General features: G+C 38.6%; 1 protein-coding gene across 1 annotated transcript; it reads right to left on the reverse strand.

The window, feature by feature from the left end:
• On the reverse strand, positions 241-24,542 carry LOC109223305. Its single transcript, XM_019387564.1, has 14 exons — positions 24,094-24,542; positions 19,342-19,653; positions 18,323-18,502; positions 15,501-15,636; positions 14,451-14,785; positions 14,090-14,219; positions 13,128-13,256; positions 12,954-12,998; positions 8,530-8,606; positions 7,868-7,964; positions 7,694-7,783; positions 7,535-7,585; positions 653-718; positions 241-585 (listed from the first exon to the last, which is right to left on the reverse strand). Exons 1-14 carry the CDS (start codon positions 24,465-24,467, stop codon positions 433-435), a joined length of 2,175 nt encoding a protein of 724 aa, XP_019243109.1. The 5' UTR covers positions 24,468-24,542; the 3' UTR covers positions 241-432.

The raw sequence follows: 25,738 nt of genomic DNA on the forward strand, positions 1-25,738 counted from the left end.
AAATTAAAAGATTCTAAAGTATCAATATTTTTTGGAACTTAAAAAGTTTGAAAACGGAATTCTTTTCACCTTCCTCCTTTTAATTATGTAATGTATTTAGACACGTATAGAATTTTGTAAATAAACTATGTAAAATTTTTTAATATGGAAGAAACCCAAAGAAAGAAAAAGGATTTATTGGATAAAATGGTCACTTGGCTTTGAAAGGATATTTTTGTAAATTAAGTTTTAACTTGGATATTCCCAATTTTAGAGTAACATAATATAATATAATGATACGTTTTTAGTTTAGGATGTTCCCACTTTTAGTATAATTCATCCTTCCTAATTATAACAAAGTTACACTATCTCTTACTGCATTCATACTTCCAAATACTTTTGTTGAAGCTAAAAATCTACAGCTAAGAAACTTTGTATTCTATGTAGCAAAACTTAGCCGAGCAAGCTATTCCAATGTTGTTTAAGAATCTCATATGCCTTGAAGCAAGGGACTGCCTGCAGCACAGTGTGCCCGTTTAAAGACTCCTCTATTACAATACCCAGCCTCACCAATGTACTTATAGCTTTGTCTACAGGCATTTCAACCTGCACATAATGCAACTGTGTCAACATGGATAGCTATAGCTGCAAAGTAATTCAATCACCAAGTTACCTTTTCGTCCAACAGATCATAAATAAACTTCTCACATCTGGCTCCAACATTTCCAGCATAACTTCCCTATAATTTTTGACAGGATCTCAGATCGTTAAGTTCTACAGAAGTTCGTAGCAATCAAGAAATCTTTACCTAAGTAGGAAGACAAAGTTGTCCATTTTCAAACTCGTGGATAAAAGGACAATTAATGAATGCTCCATCAATGGCAATGAGATATCTCAAAGGCATAACAGAGATTCATGACGAAGTAATAGATCTATTAGAAAAGCTGACAAGTTTTAAGAATTTCTTCATTGTTAAAGTGCATGACAACCCTCTCCCCTGCAAAAACTCGTCTACATCAAAGTAATGGGATTCCTACCAGATGCTTTATCATTTTTCTATGTGTAAACAAAAACTATGTCTACTAACTTTCTTCATAACCTTTAAAAGAAAATGTAGAAGAAAAACATGCCTTTCCACTAAAATAACTTTTCGCAACTAAACTCCAAACCAACCACCATCCTATATCACTATGTTTTCGCGATAGTGTATTCATGAACAGCTAAATGATCATGTAGGTAGAAAAGATGAAGATCAATCGAAGGAAGTGCAATCTAAAGTGCAATACTTCCATTTGCACGTAGTGGTGTTCCGTAAAAATCCTTATGGTTCTTTCATTTAAAGGGAGTGATGGAATCCAGAAATTCAATTAGGTGTAAGAGATTGACATCACAAGAATGAATAACTAAAGCGAGAAAAACCAGAGAGCACCACTAAGATATGTGCATAATCCAAGAAGTGATATGGACACTTGAAACCCCCATATTTGTGCAGCATTTCTTAATTGATTTGATTCCTTAGGACTGGCAACTCCGTAGGGACTCTAGATCCAATTCAAGCCCCAATTAAGAATAGGAAGACGACTTCACTAGACTTTAAGATTTCATGAATATTAGATTAGTCCCTGCTTAACTCTCTTAATTCACTAGCACCCAAATTTCCAAGACTTTGTTGCCGAGTCACCTCTGTCGAGATTTATCAAGGAAACTTCACACATTTGGTTCATTGGAAAAGGAAATATCAGACAGATTAAGTTTTCGCTGCATTGAAGAGAATAGTCGGGAATGTAAATGGAAGGTGCAGGTGGAAGTGGGTCTATTTGTTTTCTGTTGCTAGTGCAATTTAATGGCGATTTCAGAGATTTTAATTGCATTTCAGATGAAAACAGCTAGGAGTGGATGATATAAAAAGGGTGATGCCCCTAGATGTTGAGACTTTGACTGCAAAAGCTTGAAACTGCAGCGCTAAGTACCTGTTGGGGCATATAATGATGGAAGAGAAGAATGAAAAAAATTAAAAAAAGAAGAAAGAATCAACTACTGTTGTTTGTGGTGTAGGCTATCGGCCATGGGTGGGTTGGTTTATATATGAGTTAATACCCTAAAATCCTCATAAACTATTCGACTTTTGTCAGTTTCCTACTTAAACTATCCGATATCCCCAAACTCCCGCGAACTATATTCCCCTAGCTATAAAAAAACCCTCGTTGCATTTCTAGCAGTGCGTATGGTACACGCTCCTAAGTATCAAAAAAAGTGTGCCATGTGATGCTATACGTGGCTATTTATCTCAGCCTAAAACCCTCCTAAAATATTTTTTTTTTTGTCAGCTACGTACTTAAACTATCTGTTGTCCACAAACCCCTTCTGAACTATATTCCCCTATATGTTAAAACTCCCCGTTGAATTTTTAGAGGTGCGTCTGTATAATTGTTGAAGTGTGCGACCATCTCATTTCAAAACTTAAGCTGTTAGAAAGAACACACTTTTATATACTTAATCATATTTTCAACACGCCCCTCACGTGCGGGCTTGATTCTTTTTTATGAGCCAAGCACGTGAATTTTTTTTTTTTTTTGATATTGGGTGGCAGTGAGACTCGAACCTAGGACCTTTGTCTGCTCTGATACCATGTTGAAGTGTGTGACCATCTCAACTAAAAGCTTAAGCTGTTAGAGAAACCACACTTCTATTTACTTAATTATGTCTCCAAGACACTCCCTCACGTGCGGGCTTGATTCTTTTTTATGATCCTACTCATGAAAATTCTTTTTTTTTTAAAGAAAACAACTCAGAACAATCTTCATTAGGAAAATCCTAGTACATCTTGAGTAATCATCAATGAAACTAACAAAATAACGAAATCCTAAGGTTGAACTGACTCTACTAGGACCCAAATATATCAGAATGAACTAAAGAAAAAAATAGACTCTGAACAACTCTCAGCACTACGCGGAAAGGTGGCTCGGGTATGTTTTCCAAATTGACACAACTCACAATCTAATATAAACAAACTAGACAAACTAGGCACCATCTTCTGAAGCTTAGATAAACTCGGATGTCCTAAACGTCTGTGAATTAGGTCTAGAGGATCTGTAACTAGACATGCTGTGGAGGGATTGAGTGAGTTAAGGTAGCAAAGGCCTTGTGATTCACGCCATGTGCCAATCGTATGCCTCATACTGCGGTCCAGTAACATGAGTATCAGTCTGAGCAACCGAGGCTACTTGTGAGCAACCGAGGCTACTTGTGGAATGTCTGCTCACTTAATCAAGGCCGCACGTGAGGGGGCGTGTTGAAAACATGGTTAAGTATATAAAGATGTGACCATCTCATTTAAAAGCTTAAACTGTCAGAGAGAACACACTTTTATATAATTAATCATCTTTTCAACACGCCCCCTCACGTGTGGGCTTTATTCTTTTTTATGAGCCAAGCACGTGAATTTTTTTTTTTTTTGGATATTGGGTGACGGTGAGACTCGAACCCAGGACCTTTGACTATCTCATCTAAAAGCTTAAGCTGTTAGAGAGAACACACATTTATATACTTAATCATGTTTTCAACAATAACTATATTAACTTATGTTTTGTACAAAAATTTAGATGTAGTTTACTCGTTGTGTATTACTCTCGGATGATCGATCAATTCTAAGCATTTTGGCCAAAAGGATCTCATGCAATGTGTTATTTTTAGCTTTAGTTGTGATTGTACCCTTAGTTTTAATGTACAAAATGATGGATAAAGAATAATGAGGAAGAAATAAAAGTTAGTAGTTTGTAGAGCTGTGCACGAGGCTGTGTCGAGTTGTGCTGGTGATAAGGCCCCCGGGCATGATGGTTTCTCCTTGCCATCTTCCAGCTCTGTTGGGACACCATTAAGGGGGAGTTGATGGAAGTCATTGAATACTTTCACGTGAATGGTGTTTTTGAGAGAAGTGTCAATGCTTCTTTGATTACTATTGTGCCTAAAAAAGAAGAAGCATCTTGCATCAGAGACTACTGGCCTATTAGTCTCGTGGGGAGCATTCACAAGATTATTTCTAAAGTGCTCTCCAATAGACTCAAGAAGGTTCTTGACGTGTCTGTTTCGTCCTCCCATAATGCGTTTGTGGAAGGTAGGTAGATCCTTCTGGTGGCAAATGAACTTGTAGACTCCAGAAGGAAAAATAGAGAACCCGGCTTACTATGCAAGTTGGACCTTGAGAAGGCTTTCGACCATGTCAATTGGGAGTTCCTGGATTTCATTATGATGCGGATAGGGTTTGGGGTAAGATGGAGGGGATGGATCAAGTTCTGTATTTCCTCAGTCAGATTCTCTGTCCTGGTCAATGGTAGCCCGTGTGGTTTCTTTGGCAGCTCCAGGGGTCTCAGGGAAGGTGACCCCTATCCCCGTGCTATTCATTCTAGTGATGGATGCTCTGAGTAAAATGATGGATCGTGCGGCGGGCGGAGGCTTCTTGAGAGGCTTCTCAGCTCCGATTGGGGTGCTCAGTGCCCGAAGAGTCTCTCATTTGCTTTTTGCAGACGACACCCTGGTTTTTTGTGATGCTGATATGGATCAGTTGACCTACCTTAAGCAAGTCTTGCAGTGGTTTCAAATAGCATCCGGACTCAAAATCAACCTCGGCAAGTGTGAGATTTTCCCGGTGGGTGAGGTTGCTAGCATTGGTGCTTTGTCTTATGTTCTTAGATGTAAGGTGGGCTCTCTTCCCCCTAGTTACCTGGGTCTCCCATTGAGCGCTTCGCATAAGGATACTACGGTTTGGAATTAAGTGATCGAAAGGGTTGAAAAAAGATTAGCAGGATGGCAGAAACGATACTTGTCAAAAGGCAGTAAGGAAGTGCTTATTAAAAGCACTTTATCGAGCATGCCCACCTATTACTTGTTCCTGTTGCAAGCACCTGTGAGCATCACAGAAAAACTGTAGCGGCTTCAAGGAATTTTCTTTGGGATGCGGCGGATGGAACTAGAAAGTTTCATCTAGTGAATTGGCAGACAGTCACTTCCCTAAAGAAGTGGGGTGGACTTGGATTAAAAGATCTTAGGGTATTCAACAGAGCTTTGTTAGGGAAGTGGCTGTGGAGATTCGGGGTAGAGGAGCATGCTCTATGGAGGGAGGTCGTAGTAGAAAAGTATGATTCCACGGGAGGGGGTTAGAGGACCAAGGCAATCACAGCACCTTTCGGGCGTGGCATGTGGAGGAGCATCATGAAGAATTGGGAAGCCTTCAGTGGCAATTACAGGGTGGGAGATGGAAGGAGAATCAGCTTTTGGAATCACAGGTGGTTTGGAGAGGATACTCTAAGGGTATCTTTCTCCCACGTCTTCAGAGTTTCAAATCAGAAGGAATTGAAGGTCCATACAACCCCCACTCTAAGGGTAGTATGGGACCTCTCATTTAGAACGAACATGCAAGATTGGGAGATTGCGAAGCTCCAAGGTTTGTTGGCACTGCTATATGGGCAAGACTGGCCCCAGCCATCTTGTGATTCTTCGAGATAGGGATTGCGTGGCGATGGTTTGTTCAGCGTAAAGTCCTTTTACCAGAGTATGTTAGTGAAAGAGGAGGCCCCTTTTCCATACTCCTCGATCTGGATTCCTAGGGCGCCCACGAAGGTGTGATTTTTGGCATGGCTAGCGGCGAGGGGAGTGATCTTGACTGCTGAAAATATGCGAAAGAGAGGAATTACACTTGTTAGTTGGTGGTACATGTGTAGAAGCTCGGGGGAAGAAGTTGATCGCCTTTTGTTGCATTGCCCCGTGTCCGGTGGCGGATTTAGAGGGGCGGAAGGGAGTTCACCCGAACCCCCTTCGCCAAAAAATTACACTGTATATATAAGGCAAAATCTGTTTTTTACCTCTATATATTAAGCTTTGAATCCCCTTGGCACAACCCAAACGCATAGCTTAGTGGTCAAGGGGGTTCAAAACTTTTGTAAGGTCATAGGTTCAATTCCCACTAGCTATAATCTTTTTCAACTTTTTTTTTGAACCCCCTTAACGGAAATTCTGCCTCCACCACTGCCACGTGTCCTCGGGTTTGTGGAGGGCAATCCTGAATCTTTTTGGTGTTCAATGGGTGATGCCAAGCACTGTAAAGGAAATGTTACATAGCTGGGCCGGTTTCCGTAGAAGAAGAAAGCAAAAGGCGTGGAAGTTCTAACCCGCTAGCTCTCATGTGGATAGTTTGGGGGAGAGAAATAGGAGAGCTTTTGAGGGGATTGAGTCTCCTTTTTCACATCTTAAGTATAGTCTTTTATCTTTGATCGCTTTTTGGTGCACTCATATAGCCCCTACTTGTATAGAAGATTGGGCGTCTTTTGTAGAGAATCATGTTTTGATGTAATTTCTCTACTTTTTGGTATACTTCTTGTATACGGGAGTTTTTTCTCCCTTTTGATCAATACAATTTACCTTATCAAAAAAAAAAGTAGCTTGTAGAGCTGGGGATGTTCAGCTTTACATGTTTTTTAATTTGTTTTGTACATTATTTTTTTTCCTAGCGATGAAAAGAAACTATTTATCAAAACTATTGTGGTTGTACTTTATGCTAGATTCCCATTGAATAAGTCTTTGTTTACATTTACTTTGCAGTAAAAAAAAACCAAATAAATAAATAAATGAAGGCATATAGTGTTGCATATCTGGAAAAATCATCTTATATTACACAAACAAGATTACACAAAATAATATTCCACAAATAAGAAACCAATCGGCCTGTAATTATATTCTCCAATTCTAGATTACATAGACAAGGTTTAAGATATTCAACTTCATACTGGTGTTGGGTTTAATAAGAAGATTTAATTTTAAATAGGTGTTCTTTCAATAATATGGGTAAGAAATTGAAGAAGACTTGAACTAGAAAGAGAATAAATCATTTTAGAGGAAACAAGAGAGAAAAACTTTCAGAGGAAACCCATATGGAGAACTTGAGAAGAAAGGTGAAAAAATGAAGAAGAAAAGTTAAAAAATAAAGAAGAAAGGTGAAAAAGATAAAGAAGAAAACCTAAAATATAAAGGAAATAAAGAAAAGATAATAATTTTGTTAAAGGGTAAGCTTAATTAGTCGTTACACACGGTCAGGTGGAGCCATTTTAACGGCTATTTTCACCCTTCACGCGCCTTTATGCGAGTTACTTTACACATTTTGCCAGATAAGCAACGGGGGAGTTATTAATAATTGGGGAAATATAATTCAAGGAGGTGGACAACGGATAGCTTAAGTAGGAAACTGACAAAAGTTGGATAGTTTAAGGGGGTTTTAACGTATTAACTCTTTATATATTGATCTAGCCTAGGAAGTAAAAATAATCCGAAAGAAGAAAAAAGAGCAAGTAGTAAAAATGAAGCACAGAAATTTTATGCTTGTTAGCATTCACTATAAGTGCACTGTCCTGGTAATTATACAGAAAAGAAAACCTTAGAATGCAGAATAGGAAATTATAAGAAGATTTATTTAATACAGAAAAAACAAGGATCATTGAAAAGAATTTAGTACATATTAACAAGGAAAGAATAGTGCACTAGGGGTATTCAGAAGGCCAAGGAAAACCTGGCTGTTTTCTTTCAGCAGGACTGCATATGCTAATATGGCTTCTTTGTACTGCAAGAGGGAAGAATGAAAGAATCAGGTGTCTAGATACGTCCTCAGCAAACCAATTTCCTTCGCTTGTATAGACAACAACGATATAACGTTAGAGGCTTCTGCTACCTGCTGTTGTTCAGAAGCATCCAGGAGAAAGTAAACAGAACCAAAGCCACTTGCCATTGTTTTCTCATTAAGTGTCCTGTTGACCAGAAGCTAAATATAGCTAAAAGAAATGAGCAGGCATAAAAAAATTCGTACTTCATAAAAAGGAATGGAGAATGGAAGTGCTGAACTCACTTGATATCTATCCCATGTTTGCTTGTAACCCAAGACCACACGGCTCACATATATCAGAAGAGCACTGACTGCAATCACATCTAAAAGTATTGCGGATCTGTAATCAGATAATCGAGTTACTTATTACAATTGCAGCATACAGAGTAATCAGAATAGTTGTGTTTAGAGTGATTTTGATATGAAACTAAGAAAATTACACTAGAGAAGCCACGATTAGCTAGTGGAGGATGATGCAAGTTCGGTTTGAACCACAAGTTTGAGAATCTTAAAGTGTCAAAATTATGTGCACGGTGACCTATAATTCTAATTCCAATCCAAAACCAGACTGAGGTACCAACAGTATACAATAGTCACTACAAGACAAGCTTCAAATAAGATTGTTAGAATATGATTTAACTAATGTACAAAGATAAGTAAAACTCAGAAAAACAAATTTGCCAAGCTCAGTTATTTTAAGAACCCATAAAAAGGAAAAGAGGAGTTGGATGAACGCTAGTGCCTAGAATGTACTCTCTCCCTCTCTCTCTTTAAAAGTTTTTTGAGTCGGTTAGGGTTAGGATTAAAGGAAAGACGATGTCCCAACTAGACATTGTGCATAATTTTGCAACTGCATCATGGATCAAAAACTGTGTCGAAATCATGAAAAAGTTGAGAAATCATACAGTGAAAATATGTCTTCAAATTTGTAGTTTATGAAGTATGCCAGTAGTCCAAGTACTGAGGCAATGTCAAGGCGTACCTACAAACAAAAGTGAAGTACTTCCAGGATAAGAAGCTATAACAAAGCAGCATCCCTTTGTTCAATACACTAGAAAACCTCCAAAAATAATTGCAACAATTAGTATTAAGATCGAGCATTCTCAATACACTGGCTAAAGGAAAATAGCAGTATCTTCAAATAAAATAAGGTCGATATGGAAAAGGTTATGACAATTAATCATTCGTTTCACATGTCGTTAGTGCTTTGATCAATGATACAGATAATATTGTCATCTTTTGAAGTTCTCTTCTAAAATTGATCGCTCTAAAATTCCCAAAGTTGAAGACATAATTAAGCAAATAAAAGTATGACATGTTCAAACTTTTAGATGAGACGGACATAATTTTTTTGATAATTGTGGTGTCCAGGCCAGCTTGCGTGTGCCTCGACTAGTTCCACGGGATACCTGCTACCTCCCACCAACATAGGTACCGGGTAATTCTGTCCCCAAAGGCTAGGACAAATGGGAAGAAAACACCTAGTGTTTTTGCTGCCGCTAGGATTTGATGGTACTGATATATTGTCTTTTTCGTCTCCTTGAGCCGAGGATCTATCGGAAACAACCTCTCTAACCCCCTTAGGGTAGGGGTAAGGTCTGCGTACACTCTACCCTTCCCAGACCCCACTTGTGGGATTTTACTGGGTTGTTGTTGTTGTTGTTGTTAGGATTTGAACTCGAGACCTCATGATTGTCAACCGATGGACACACAATTTAACAAAGTTATTAGAGCAAGCAGAGGTCCTGATTTCAAATCTCACCACCACCCTCCATCAAATAGTATTTTCACGTGCTTGGCATCTTAAAAATCAAACCCGCATGTGAGAATGTGTGTACAAGACATAATTAAATAAAAATATGCAAGCTTTTAGATAAGGTGATCACATAATTCAACAACTTTCACTAAGGTTTTTGTGCTTGAGAAGCGAAGGGTCCTATCCTTAGGTTGAAATTTAGATCATGAAGGATCTGACCTCTAGATCTACACCAATATCGGACATCCGCACCCGAGTCCGAGCAACTTAAATTACTGCTACTGGTACAGAGGCCCACAATACCGGAAGATCATCATGGGTTGACGACACCGATGCCGACTTACCGTGGTGGCTGAAAAACCCCTCTCGCCGGCCTCACACCAAGATGGAATTTCCTCGTTTTGATGGAGGAGATCTTTGCGGTTGGATCTTGAAGACTGAAAAATACTTTTGATATTACCAGACACCCGATGATATATCTTTCTTGTATACGACCCTATCGCCACCCATATTTCCAAAAGTCTAAAATTGAAAAGCGGGTTTCTGACTTGCTCAATTCAGGCTTCATCAGGCCAAGTACCAATCCCTTTTCCAGCCCTATTCTTCTTGTCAAAAAGAAAGATAACACCTGGTGCATGGGCATCGATTATAGACGCCTCATCCAAATCAATGTTCCATATCACATAAATAACCCATACCAAATGTGGATGAGCTCCTTGATGAGTTACATGGTGCCTCAAATTTTTCCAAAATTGATCTTCGCTCCGGTTACCATCAAATTTGTGTCCACTCTGCTGACATCCATAAAACAGCTTTTTGAACCCATTCTGGATATAATGAATTTACTGCCATGCCCTTTGGCCTTACTAATGCTCTCTCTACTTTCCAATCTGCCATGAATAACTTATTCCGACCCCATTTACGCAAATTTGTTCTCGTCTTTTTTGACGATACTCTAATATGTAGCCCGACTCTTGACCAACACTCAACAACAACAACAACAACAACATACCCAGTAAAATCCCACTAGTGGGGTCTGGGGAGGGTAGGATGTACGCAGACCTTACCCCTACCCCGAAAGGGTAGAGAGGCTGTTTCCGGGAGACCCTCGGCTCAACAGAAGAGATAATAATATCAGAAAAGAAACGCAAGAAGAGATTTGTAACAACAAAAGAAGCAAGAGAAGTAATAATAATAACTTAAAATACACCAAATAAGTGAAAGGGAGTGCAATAATACAATCCTATGCAAAACAACAAAATAGTGTGAACACAACATAGACCGTTACCAGACATAGGCAAAACTCTATCAGACTACCCGGTACAAAGAGGGAAAAACTATGAACTACCCCCTAGCCTACAACCCTAATGCTCGACCTCCACACGTTCCTATCAAGAGCCATGTCCTCGGAAATCTGAAGTCGCGCCATGTCTTGCCTGATCACCTTGCCCCAATCATTCTTAGGCCTCCCTCTACCTCTTCTCGTACCTGCCAAAGCCAACCGCTCACACCTCCTAACCGGGGAATCTATGGTTCTCCTCCGCATGTGTCCAAACCACCTAAGCCTCGCTTCCCGCATCTTGTCGTCCACGGGGGCAACGCCCACCTTCTCCCGAATATCTTCATTCCTTAACTTATCCAGTTACAGTTGCTTCAGGTGAATCACTATTATGCCAAAGCATCGAAATGTCTACTTGGACAGCCCAAAATTTCTTTTTTGGGACATATAGTGTCAGTTGAAGGAGTTGGTGTTGATAAGGAAAAGATCCAATCAGTTTTGAGTTTGCCATTTGATTTCACCCTGGAATAGAAAATATAGGTGCAGACTCGCTTTCCAGAAGACCTCATTATGCTATTCCAGTTCCATAGGATTTTTCTTAGTGGGTTGAAGCCCTTTGCGAGGATCCATACACTCGTGAGGTCTTGACAGTTGTTGATCTGTCCCCAATAACTCAGCCCGATTTCCATGTGGTGGACAACAAGCTCTATACAAAGAGAGGTTAGTGGTTCCACACAATAGCTCTCTTCACCAGGAACTTCTATCTGAGGCACATGATACACCTGCAGCAGCAGGTCATTGGGGATCTGAAGACTCTTAAGAGGCTTTCTTCCAGTTTTCTCTGGCTGATAAATGAACCTTGGGCCGAACTCAACCCCAAAAGTTAGCTCATGAGGTGAGGATTGCCCAAGACCATATATGGAGACCAATAAACCCCCCCCCCCCCATGTGGGACTCAATATCCCCTCGCGCCCAGGCCTGCAAACTGGAGCGTGGACAACATAAATGGGGCCCAACATCGGTAACAATAAATTGGGCTGGGCCTGGCTCTGATACCATGATAAATGAACCTTGGATCTAACTCAACTCCAAAAGCTAGCTCATGAGGTGAGGATTCCCCAAGATCATATAAGGAGACCAAGAAACCCAAATCCTTTGAGTATTAATGGCACTTTCTTGTCACGCACGACTCCAAATGCTAACCTCCATTTCATCCAACCCACCCCTATACGGTGTGTGACATCCTCGTCAATCTTCCCGTCCTCCTGGATAACCGACCCAAGGTACTTGAAACTGCTTCTCTTGGGGATGGCCTGTGATCCAAGCCTCACGTTCATGCCCGCTTCCCTCGACTCGACGCTAAACTTGCACGCCAAGTATTCTATCTTAGTCCTACTCAACTTGAAATCCTTAGACTCAAGGTCCATTCTCCAAACCTCCAGCCTCTCGTTAACACCGCCTCGCGTCTCATCAATCGGAACTATGTCATCAGCGAATAGCATACACCATGGCACCTCCCCTTGAATATGTCGTGTCAGTGCGTCCATCACTAGGGAAAATAAGAACCAGTTGAGCGCAGATCTTTGATGTAACCCCATTGCAACCGGGAGATGCCCTGAATCGCCTCCCACTGTCCTAACCCGAGTCTTAGCTCCGTCATACATGTCCTTGATCGCTATAATGTAAGCTATTGGCACACCTCTCCATATGGACAACCTTTGAGTGTTTAAGATTCTTGCGCTCAAGTTTGTAAATATAATCCTTTTCCATTCACTTCTCTGTAGCCTCTAACAATGTTCCTTTCACCCTCTTTTCTCTTGATACAAAAATGTAATAGTTTAAGGTTTCATCTCAAGGTCCTGAATTTTGGTATATGAATTACTATGTCACAGATTATATTTAGTTCATTGTATTAAACCAATTAAGGAAATGTGCAAGGCATTATGATAAGCATTTAGACATCCAACCTGAGTATTGGTTTTGACCAAACTAATCCAGCACTCATTGGTCTGTAGCATATATTAAAATCCCACCAGCAGGCTTGCTTGTCTAACCTTACAACATTATAATTTTCAAGCTCCTTTCAATTTAATAGAAGATTCAGGCAGATTTATAAGAACACTTGAAAATCGGTTTAACATATCAATGAAAAAGCAACATTAATGCAGAATGATGAACACCATTGTCAAAGTCTCAACAAATCAAGCTGCAGAAAATTGCTTTTTTTCCATACTGGAAGGATGTGAGTGTTGAGTCTTGCTAGGGAATAAATTTAGTTCATTTTCCGCTCATACCGAATCTAGTATGCGGAAAGACAACTTCTTGTGCGGAAAAACAACCTACAAAGAGTAACAAAGATAATTAACTGAAGTACATACTAAATCAAAATGTGGATGAAAAAAAGATACAATCATAAACTTCAAGTAATTCAAAAGTTGATCAAGTATATTCCATGATTAAGGATTTACTGGTAGATCTGGAATGGGGATTTTCTCGTAGATCTTCAGCTGCAATGAAGGGAACTCATCTTTATCCGCATCACCTCCCTCACAAGTTTCCTTGATGTATAGTAAAATCAACTCTTGGTAAGCTGGCTCCTATCAGAATAAACATTCATATCATATGAGGATGCAGATCCTAAGAGTAAAGTTTTCTAGCAAAAGATGAGCACATAAGTGTTTAAATGTTTGCTGTAATGAAGTTTACTTGACTAAGAACAATTTTTGAAGGCTTATTCTTTAGGTTCAGCGTAAGTATTCTTAAGGTGCATTCCATTGCTATTGCTAGAGATCAGGGTATTCGGTACGCAAAAGCAATATATGAGATGCAACATTTGCAATGAATTATTTAAAGCACTGCGGTCAGGTATAATATTTGCTAACCACGAAAAAATATCCAATTTTTATGAAGAATATATAGGAGTAACTCGAGGCCACTAATGTACAGTTTTAAGAAAGCAAAAATGGAAGAGAAAAAGAATGAATTGCAGTTGGCTTGGTGGTATAAAAGAATTTTGCTAATAAAAAATATAAGATAAAAGGAAAGGCAATCTCCAAAAAAAAAAAAAAAAGAACACTAGTGCTGTATAATTTATGTTAACCTAGTTGACTGGGCACGAAGCTTAAGAAAAAAGAGAAGACTTTTTAACTTGTGGTGTAAAATGAGGCACATATATTTTGTTGACTATAAACCATTGCATTAAGGTAAATTGTTTTCAAATATGGAAATATGTCATTCTTTTTCGCATGGACTAAAAAGGAAATGGGTTCACATAAATTGAAGTGGAGGCAGTAATATTTTTTAAGTAGTATATGAATTGAAGAGCCCATGATATTCATTGTGCTTCAAGCAATTATGAAGACAAAGAGTGGATATTAAGGCAGTAATGTCCTATGCTATGCGAACTGAACATGAATGTAATTGAAGTTACCTGGAGAGTTGATTTTGAGAGAAGAATGGAAATAGAAGTTCTCAACATTCTCCAAAGATCATTTGCACATGATTTCAGTGATGCGGGTTCCCATATATCGCTAAGTGATATCCTCGACAAAAAGATTGGCCTATACAGAAGATTCTCTTTGGTGAAACGGTCATTTAAGAACTCAATGAAATTTAGATCTCATTCTTAAACCAAAGAAACTAACAACAACAGCAGCAACAACAACAAAAAACTTTCATAAATTTAGGTACAATATGAGTTTTTCTTACACATAAGGAGTGTTTCAAGTTCTGTTAGAACACATAAACTCAGTCACATAGCCATATAGAATTTAGTACTCAAGTGGACGAACCTTAAATGAGATTCAATTTCATTATCATCTATTTCAAGTTCAAATTGCTGTTTGTGTTTTGACGGTAGAACTCCAATCAGCATCAGCAGCTTTTTTAGAAGCCTACCACGAGGCCCAACTGCTGAAAGATTTTCTTCATAACGAATTACAGCATTCTGTGCAGCTTTCTGAAGGGGAAGGTCATCTTCTGATAATGCGTCAACTTCAAATGGCTTATTTGATATGTGTTGGTTGTCACTAGATGTTTGCTGGAGAATGGGAAAATCCTTCAACCAAAGCTTGACTTTTTGGGCCCAAATTTGAGCATTATCTTCTGTGATAGATCTTTCCAAAACCTGGATCAAGAATATATAGCAATCTTAGAATGATTGTAACGACCTTCAAAATTAAGGGAAATCTTTGCTTCTACATCAAACCACTAAACGTGTTAGGAAAAAGAACTATATCCCATCAAGTAGAAGCATCATAATAAAGCAAATCAATATGGTTTCAAGTAATATGCAATCAATAACCAACCAAGACCAGAATGATTGAGCTCGAGAATCAGTTGGCAGCAGCCTTCACATGTTTTCCTTAAAAAAGAGCAATCTTAAAATCATTTTCTACCATCTATCGTCCAAAAATGGCCAATAGACTACCTATTTCCGCCAGTGCTTGCTGCTTCCCTTAGCACATGACTTTCGGTTCTCGTAATCTTGTCATGTCTGTCTCAGTTAAAAGAATCTGTTGATCTAGGAGAGCCTCTGAGTGAAATATTTGAAATGACGATCATTTGCCACAAATATATAGTAGCTTTTTAACAACTCTTTTGTTTAGCTTCCTTTTGCATATTTGAAGCAGCTCATTTAAAGGGAATGCACTTAATTGGCGAATGTTTCCAATTCTTTTGCAGATCCATGGAAATTTGTAACTGTGATTGCTATAAAATCCAAGAAATCAGGTTCATAGGTACCACATACCCCTCTAAACACATATTGGGGGACCCTTGCAAAGCAACTTTTCAGGGTACCTCTAGAAAAAGGAAAATCTGATGTACCAGTAGTCACATACCTCAGTCAACCAAATACTAACTTTCTTCAGAGGTTTGACTATCAGAAAGAAAACTCTTTGTAGAAACTTTGATTGCAAGTAATCTAGTTTTTCAACAATTAGCAAGCCCTTCTGCCTCTCAGTTGCATAACCACGTCTGCATGCAAAAGTTAATGACTTTAATACAAGTATATTAATTTACTTGTCAAAAAGAAAATCGAGTGGGAAAGAAATATAAGTCAATAAAGAGATGTAAGGGAAAGTGTAAGAGAGAGGAACTCAACAGAAAATAAATGAGGAATAACATGAGTAGGATTAAAGTTGTTAAAAGTCAAGTAAATCATTAAGAATATTGTGCTGAACATAATGATCATATCATAATAAATACTATCTCAAGAATTAGGAATTTTTCCATACTTCACGTAGCTCAAACCCCACAAATAAGGAGTCCTCTTTGTTGTTAAAAATCAATTTCAATATTGTTTCTCTCTTCTTTTCTATTTGCACATTATAGCAGAACTTTTACGATCTTAGTAATGTGAAAATATCTGTCAACCCAAAACCTTAAGGCAATGAGTGGAGGGTCCAAGACCTTTGTAAACACCTTTAGATATCCTCATTATCCCGTTTGGAACTTTAATAACTAAACACCCTCCGGCATAATCCAATTTTGGGATTCACATGTGAACTTTGAATGCAGACTTACGACTCTAAATATGGACTTGCTAAAACTATAAGGTAATAGTGGATGACGAGCTTTATAGACTCATTTAATTGCCTTGTACATCTGATGTAGACTTTAACTCAACAAGTAGCTTCTCCAGCTAGCGACTGGCCTTATCACTTATGCCACTGACCAAAATTTTACTTATTGTCTATGTTTTACTAACAACGCTTCTTGCAGGTGACTGATTCAACGGCAACATACCTCTTCTTGTTCTGATGATTCTTCTAGCAACTGTTTCTTGAAAATTCTTCTCCTTTTTTCCCCAAGGTAGTAGAGTTTGAATGTTGAACCCCTCATCTGAACATCGATTTCTGGTCGGTGTTCTAGAATAAATCTCAAAGGGGAGCCTTTGCGTAATTGTAAAGTTGCTGCCATGTGACCAGGAGGTCATGGGTTCGAGCCGTGGGAACACCCTCTTGCAGAAATGCAGGGTAAGGCTGCCTAAGATAGACCATTGTGGTCCAGCCCTTCCCTGGACCCCGCACATAGCGGGAGCTTACAGCACCGAGCTGCCCCTTTTTTGTTCCAGAATAAATCTCATTCTCTTTTTATTTTTCTACAAGATATCAGAGTTTGGATATTGAGTTATTAGATTTTGGTTTTGAGTTCCTCTATGAATGTTGAATTTTCTGTCATTGTTCACGAGAAGTCCTTTTCTCGTTCTTTTTTTTTTTTTTATGATATCAAAGTTTGGGTATTGAGCCCCTCCTCAAAACATTAAAATTTTACCAGCAGTCTTCCCACAATTTTTTCACCATGGTAACAGAATCTTCGTACGAGTCCATTAATCTTGTTGGGATATATACTATTAACCATGAGTTTGGTTTGGATATAGTATTTATTATAGAGAAATTGTGTTTTACGTCTGTGTCCTTTACCTATATAATAGATGATTTATAGAGTTTAGCTTATACACGAAAGATTAAATCATCGATTTTTACAAGTATAAAGATTATGTTCACAATCTAAGATGGAATTGGACAAACCATCGGAATGATTGTAGCACAAGATTAATATTTTTATTTTATATTTAGTTATTGGCATTAATTAAAATTTATATATATTTTATATGAAATCTTAATATATTCTATCCCATATAAGATATGGGATATATATCCTTATTCCGAACCAAATGACCCCTAGTGTTTTAGCTTATGTTTTTGTGGGAGATTGATTGTAACAACCCGATCGGTCGTTTTGAATTTTTGCACTTTGCTCGCTAGTTTTCGGGCATGACTAGTCCCGTGTGAGGTATTATGACTTATGTAAATCGTCGGTTTTGGTTTTCAGGGTAATCGGAATGGATTTGGGAAGAACAATTCTCAGTTTGAAGCTTAAAATTTGAAAGGTTTGACCAAGTTTTTGACTTATTAGTATATGACCTCGGATTGGAGTTTTTATGATTTGGTTAGCTCCGTTAGGTGATTTGAGACTTAGTAGCGTGATCGAAATGTATTTTGAAGGTCGGGAGTAGATTTAGGCCTGAATTGGCGAAATTAGAATTTTGGCGATTTCCGGTTGATAGGTGAGATTTTGATATAGGGGTCGGAATGGAATTCCGAAAGTTGCAGTAGGTCCGTTGTGTTATTTGGGATGTGTGTGCCAAATTTCAGGTCATTCGGACGTGGTTTGATAGACTTTTTGATCGAAAGCGGAATTGGAAGTTTTTGGAGTTCTTAGGCTTGAATCCGAGGTGAATTTGGTGTTTTGATGTTGTTTTGAGCGTTCCGAAGTTTGGAACAAGTTTGAATGATGTTATGGGATATGTTGACATGGTTGGTTGAGGTCCCGAGGGCTTCGGGTGAGTTTCGGGTGGCTAACGGATCAATNGATGATTTATAGAGTTTAGCTTATACACGAAAGATTAAATCATCGATTTTTACAAGTATAAAGATTATGTTCACAATCTAAGATGGAATTGGACAAACCATCGGAATGATTGTAGCACAAGATTAAATACAATTTAACTTGATTATGGGAATGGTATAATTTCGACTTCTTGTGCTAGTACATTTTGTATGTATTGAACGGACCAAGTAGAGATAAGTATTTTATTCCAACTTCAATAAGAGTTTCCTCTTTTCTCTTCTAATTGAGAAAAGTTATTTACACTAACCTGAATAATATGGCACTGGACTGAGATGCCCTCTTCCAGTCTACAGATATAGGTAATGTAAGAAGATAATCAGTATTTAGAGCAGATGTCAGCCTCAGATCTCTAGCAGACAATTCTTCAAAACCCGCATTGGAAAGCAGCTGCAGGAAAGCATGTTGAAAACGACTGGAAACAGCAGTTCTACAGGAAATTTCAGATGTTAAGTCACATGCAAAATCAATGTCCACCAAAAGTTATCATGAGAACCCGTGTAAAAACCAAAAGCATATGATATTAGACACTGCAGGAGTTCTAATAGATATTTGTTGTATAGTTGTGGTCATTTTTGCAGCTCTCAAAGATCTCTTGCTTGAGCTCAACAAAAATGTTTTTAAGTTCACATAGTTATCATTTTCCAAAAGCATTCGAATAAAATAGTAAGTGATATGTCCTTATCTTTTGTCAGGTTGCCTCAATTTGAAGCAGTCTAAACCCATGTCAAGTTTCCTCAGCTTCTTTCATTTTTCTATAATTCCATAATAAGACCCAGCTTTTAGACAAACAAAATTAGGAGAATTCCTACAACCAACCTTGTGAACGGAAACTGGGAAATCTCCTTTCCTGACTTGTCAGCCCTTATCAAATTAAGACTCTCTTATGGTTATAATCAAACTTCGATTTAGAAGGCATCTCCGACTCTCTAGCCTTCAATACTATAAATTTGTTCTTTTTTCTTTTCTCAACAGTGTATCTTCATGCTGAATCAGTACTATATGCAGATTAAAGATTGGCAAAGCACTTTGTGACCCTCAAGAAGAATTTCGATTGGGCATCTTCAAAATAGCAATTTCTGTCCAATAGACAGTTCTATACATTATTTTCCTTAATGTTAGATGTTTTACCTGGGTTGTCAGTTCCAGTAGCTGATTTTAGAGCCTTTTGCATTCATTTTCTTTTTATCGATCTTATATAGTGACGCAGCTTAAATTAATTATTAAACTTTATGATATTACACGCTATTATAGAAGATAGCAACATACCTAGACTCCTCAAGAGAGTCTTTGTTGACAAATTTGAGAAAAGAAACATAAGGAGATCCTGAGAATTGATCAGAACCTGAACGCCATAGATTCTTCAGTTCCATATCCCAGTCATATTTATCAATGTCTTTGACCTTCTCAACATCACTCATCATAATGTCGGAACCACTTCCATTTGGCGTGAAATTTCTTTCTTGCCCAGATGAAACTGCAGTTTTATTACAACTATCATTGGCATGCGATCGATCATAATCAACTCGCATTTCCTCTAAGATGACTTTGTGTTCAGCATGGAGAATCAGGTCCAGGCATCTGCAATTACAGAAATTCTTTTAACACAAACCTGAAAGTAAAAAAAGTGTATTCAACAATTAAAGCTCTAACCTTCAATTTACACAACTATAGATGGGGTTAAGTGACTAGAATTCCTAGTGTAACATGCTAGAATTTAGGATTTGACGAAGTAGAATTCATTCAGATGTCTGAAATATTACGTTCCAAAATTCTTGCTCGTGCTGTAAGGTCATATAAATTAAGTGGAATAATGCAGGCCCCCCGAGTTATAAATTTTCTAATTACAGCTCTAATGAATCTTCTCTTTAGCTCCACTTGAAAGATAAAACATAAGTTTGGAGAAAGCAAGTGGACAATTGAAAGACTTTCCGAGTTTAATTTGGTTTCTCACAACATTTTGGGGGTTTTTACAGTGATGAAGTTTCAAGTCAGCATAGCAAAAATCATACTCCTCCGTCTTATTTTATGTGACGGTGACTTGTCACGGAGTTAAAGAAAAACTATGAAACTTGTGGTCTAGAGCAAGCCATAGACATTATTTGTGGTTTAGAACAAGCCATAGACATTTGTGTAGCTTATCATCTCATTAAGGGTAAAAAATAAAATTTAAAGTTAAATTGATTATAATATAGAAAGGTGTCATTCTTTTTTAGATAGACTAAAAAGGAAAATGTGCCACATAAAATGAGACAGAGGAGTAGCTTGTATGAGTTGACGTGTGACCAAGAGAAAGGCGTTCATCATATTATTTCCAGTAAGTGAAAGATCTCACAGCTCTAAGTAAATATTTACTAAACCACTGTTCTTACGTTGTATGTTGCAGCATTTGAGAGCTGAAATACGTCAGTTCTACTTACATAGTTTTGCCATCAATTAAATGTCACCTTTTTGGTTGTAACATGATTTCATCATCAATAAGAACAATGAGGCATAGCATTTATGTTTATAAAAAGCAGTCTATATCAATTGGAAAAACCAGGGCCAAAGCCATGATATAGCAGACAGGTTGTCCTCCTCTCATCACCTAGACTTAGCTTATTATTCTCTTCCACAGTAAGATATTAGTCCTATCCGGCAGTCTACCTATTTCTAGAGCAGACTCGGAGAGGAATTAGCTCTTTCATTTCCTTGACAGAAGACTTCTTCAAATCATTCACATATTCATTACATTTATGCCAGACCTTACCGGAAAGGTGGGAAAATAAGGTTGTTAGCAAACTATATTATTAACTAAATAGTCCCTTTAGAAAATTGAGACAGTATAAATATGTGGACCAAACCTTTAGGGGGCCCAAAAACAATTGTTAGTTTGAAGAAAATGATTCTATTTAAGGATATGAAAGACCATCCTAACACATGTACCTACTACAACAACAACAACAAAAACCGTAGTGTAATTCCACATGTGATACCTAGTAAGAGGTAGTAATAACTGATGGGGAAAGGAGTCCCTATGTTTCCTCGCATGCTAAAATTGACAAGAAATTAGATACTCCAATAGTGTAATCAAATTCTGAACCTATATAGTCATATACATCTTATGAAGGCCAAATTAATTGGAGTCCTTCCATTTCAACTTTGGACTGCACTAACTGCAGACCTGTAAATGGACACAACCCACAAAATCCACAAAGGAATTCTTTTTCTTTCTTTCTTTCTTTCTTTTATGGTGGGTGGGGAGGTGGGGGGATTTGTTAGCTAGCTCGACAACCTTTCCACAAATGAGGTATTTTGCAAGCTAATTGCGAATATATATGTAATTAGTCCTAGTCCCATATGTAATAGGAGTAGGTTATATATTATGTGTACTTATAAATAAGGTTCATTGTATTACAATTAACACAAATAATAGTAGATTTTTCTCCCGTGCATTCTCACATGGTATCAGAGCATTTAAGTGATTTGGCTAAACGACTAACGATTATGAAATTAACAAAACTACCGGGAACATAAAGAGCTGAATCTAAAGGTGAGGAAGGAACTGGACTTGCTTGACCTATTCTAGTTGCCATGGTTTGAGACTCGTTGGCCATTGTGTCTGTTGGAAGAGATTGAGAATATGAAATAGTAGTGAAAAGAGATATGTTACCAGAAATGTGACCGGATGCACCTGAATCAACAACCCAAGAATCGTGAGATGAAGATTGGGAGACACAAGTCACGCTATTACATGTTTGAACAACGAAAGTTGTCTCTGAAGATGTCTTTTTACATGCTTTGTACTAAAGGAACTCAATATAATCCGGTAGAAAAACCATCCAACAATTCCTAGTATTCGATCCCATTTCGCTACAATTAATTTCTCAAATTCTTGACTAAAAGTTGTTGGGTTAACTTGAAATAGTGGAAAAAAAGAACACTATATTATGCCGAAAAGCATTGTTCACGCCGAAAAACGCCGTAGCTCGCCGAAAAATTCCAAAGTTGTCGGAATCTGTCAGAAATAGTACTGGTGGACTCGGAATTGCTGTGCGAGTAAGCTGTCCTGAAGGAAGTTTGTCGGAATCTGGCTGGAAGAGGTCTCACGAACCCGGCGCGTGCACAGATCTCGCCGAAAAATTGCGAGGTGACTGAGTTCTTTCTTCCCAGATGTCGTTGGAATGACGCACAATGATCTTTTCTCACTGATGCTCTAATACCATGTGAAAATGTACGGGAGAAAAATCTAATATTTATGCTAATCGTAATACAAAGAACCCTATTTGTAAGTACACATAACATATAACCTACTCCTATTATATATGTGACTAGGACTAATTATATATATAATCACATAGCTATTCTAACCTATGTTGCGCAGACTCTCCAAAATGATGCCGCACCCGCGTCGGGTCCTCCAAAAGACACTACCCGACAACATTTTCGGAGAGTCCGAGCAACTTAAAATCTAACAGCTACCTTTAGTGCGCAAAATAGCACATGCCTGCCATGGGCTTGGCTAACAATTTCCTGACTAGCTCTATGCATGGGTCTAAGAATACAAGTCGTGACCTCCAAATGTCAGGCCCATGGCTCGCCCACAATATAGCCTTTGACCGAATCCAAAAGGAGAAGGTTGTCGTTCCAACTTACTCATCAACCACCCCTAAAATAGTTGGTCCATGATCTCGCTCAACCAAATCATGTGTATGGAACTTGGACTCTACCCAATAACGTGTCTTAGAATGATCCACGATTATCCTACGTACATCGGCCTAGTCATCATGAATTTCGCATGCATGAGGTTCCAAACATCCTTTGTAAAGAATCCACAAGCCCTCACGGACGTCCGGCCTATCTCTGAAACAATATTCTCCATGAGTTGCTTTCTCCACTGGCCATATACACCATACTCCACAAATCATTTGTGCCAACTTATTTTTCTTAAGACTAAGTCAAGGAATGATAACTACTTGAGGAGCCATTCCCCCGTTCTTTGGGATAGGGCTCCATAACCAATCCTTGGAAATAAGAAGCCACTCCTCCACTTCTCTGGGATAAGACTCCACTTTTACCTCCACTACCACCTACAAAAGTAGTAGGTAGTTGGATTCTTCACTATAAATAGGACTGCTTAACTCCCTGAATAGGCATCAAGCAGAGGACGTCTCCTCTCACGTACCTACAAAATACTACTTACTACAGTTCGTCTACATAGATTCATAGATCATGACAATACTGCAAGTTATTGTCCACGAAATCAAACTTGATCCCCTGGGATCTTAGCCTCTAATAGTTGTGTTCTTGCAGGCTTATAGGCGTGCTAGCATTCTCCNTCCTACCCCCACCCCCCCCCCCCAAACCCAAACTCTCCATCAAATTCGGACACAAAATCTCTAAGTCTTCCACTACATTATTCTTTCCATATTATACAGACGATATCTAAAAACATATGGTATCAATAAGATCTTTACCCCTCTCTCCTTCTTTAAACTATATTTCTGTGTCTTTATATTTCTCGCATTCACTTTACGATTTTCTTTGCTTTCAGGCTGTCACTTCCCCTTCCCCAAACGCTAATAGAATTTGGCTCTACAACATCTGTGTGACTGGCCAACAGTTGAGCTGTTGAATGGTTTACACTATAGTGAAATGCTTATTCAAAAAGCATAAGCTAAACTAGCAAGTCGACAAAGTACTGAACTGATATTCCACCAATAGCAACCCTCCCCCACCCCCCCTTCCTCCCTCCCTTCCCACAAATGTGAATAGCCAACAAAGAAACCTTGAATTGTAGGAGCAGTATCCTTAAGAAAATGCTCCATCTGCAGTATATCACCAACAAACATGAAATGATGAAAACTTAGCATCATTATATACTCCACATTTGCAAATAGAACACTTTCCTCAAAGTTCCAGACGTTCAACAAATCAAAATATCAGCAACTACTTTTAATAGTGATTAAGTCAAATCAATTTGATATTATACATGCACATGGAAAAAGGGAGTTGAAGTAAGCAAAAAGTTGAGAAATTTACAATGATACATGACGAAATTGATCGGCTTCCTCCGGTGAATTAAACATGGTAGAAGTGATGGCACCTAACAGCTGCGATTTGGAAGCGGCAATATATCTTTGTCTGGGCACTTTAATACCAGAAATTCCTTCACTCTCAGGTGTATCATCTGAACTGCTACTGCTACTAGGTTTTGTTTCAATAGGACGGAGATCGTCAGTCGGGGGCTTGAATTGGGACTGTAATTCCGATAAGCCAACTGATGGTGATTTATTAGAGCAGTTACTGACATGACTTGTCGCCGGGACAAACCGAGAAAGAAACTGCGTAGACGGGAAATTCGACGTCGACGGCGAAGATAGAGGAGTAATACTGTGAAAGATTTGCAGAGACATAAGAAATATACTTCTAGTTGACAAGTATTTGCATGGACCGGATTCTCCTCTAAACTAGGATTGTTGGCTATTTTGCGCCTTTTGACTGTTAACTACTCGAGCTAATACGACGTAGTCTGAGTTCAACAATCTTGGCCTTACATTTTCTCTGTTTTAGATAATTGCGATTGCTGTCTTTTTTCTTTTTCTTTTTTCTTTTTGTTTCACTTTTTACCTTTTTGTGGTTTCATTAACAATCAAGAGAGATCTTGGGATAGTACAGGTATTCCGATAATCGGCAAAAATACATGTCTTTGAGTATCGTCGTGCTTCATATCTTGTGTGATTTGATGCGGATTACATGGTATTTGGAGTATTTTATGCTCATTACGTGTTTATTATGTAGGAACGTATTTGAATGAAAAAATATTGAAAAGATGATGATTTGGCCCAAAAAGGAACGTGAAAATAGAATAAAAACTAAAGGATGCTCGTCCACCAAACGTCGCGCCTGCGACGAAGGCAGAAGAGCCAGAGGAATCAGGCTTCACGCAAAATAATACTTCAACACATTGCATGAGGCATCGCGAGTTAGAAAAGAAGAGAGTTGGGGGCTTAGCAGCATCACGAAGCGCGGGAGGCAGATGCTCCCTCTAGTTATCCTAGCCGAATTGGTATTGGATTAAAGCGTCTCCTACACCTATAAATATACCCTAAATGTGATTTTTACAAAACTTTTGACCTAGGGAAGACACTACGTTATGAGCCAAGAACACAAAGGGAGCGAAAACGAACAAGCTTCCGCTACGAGTTTCTTTCTTCTTCTTTTTCTCTTGTTGGTTATGAATTCTAGTATTGCACTTTTACATATTATTATGAGTAGCTAATTTCTACTCTAGCTTCTCCATCATCATCGGTCATCGCGGTATCTATGGTTGGCACGGGCGGAGGGCTCGTCACCACAACTTTCGGAGATGACTTGGGGCGGCATTCTTCTCCCTTTTATTCTTTCCCCCGGCCACAGAGTAGTACTTTTTTTTTGTTACTTGTTCTCTGGCCGGGGACTCCGAGAAGAAATATTTGCACTTGAAGCAAGCCCGGAGACACCTGTTCCAATAAGCGCCTCCTGAAGCAACTCGTTGCATCAGCAGGATCATTCAAAACGTCCTCCTCGGGGACGACAATCGAACCTGCAAGTAGACCTGAATTCGACAAAGAGAGAAGGGGTTTATTAATTTGCTCACACGAAAACAAAGACAAGATGAGTCTAAGTTACCATGATTTTTGGGCTC

The sequence above is a fragment of the Nicotiana attenuata genome, chromosome 3 (assembly GCF_001879085.1).
Source record: "Nicotiana attenuata strain UT chromosome 3, NIATTr2, whole genome shotgun sequence".
Classification (NCBI taxonomy): domain Eukaryota; kingdom Viridiplantae; phylum Streptophyta; class Magnoliopsida; order Solanales; family Solanaceae; genus Nicotiana; species Nicotiana attenuata.

Bases quoted from the DNA above. Each gene is read 5' to 3' on its own strand.
- LOC109223305 (XM_019387564.1), bottom strand. From the start codon at position 24,467: ATGTCTCTGCAAATCTTTCACAGTATTACTCCTCTATCTTCGCCGTCG. The intron at 14,220-14,450 runs GTTCGTCCACTT...TCTTCTGTATAG, and splicing joins GAAATTGAATCTCATTTAAG to GCCAATCTTTTTGTCGAGGA. The intron at 13,257-14,089 runs GTAACTTCAATT...TTATTCTGATAG, and splicing joins TCTCAAAATCAACTCTCCAG to GAGCCAGCTTACCAAGAGTT.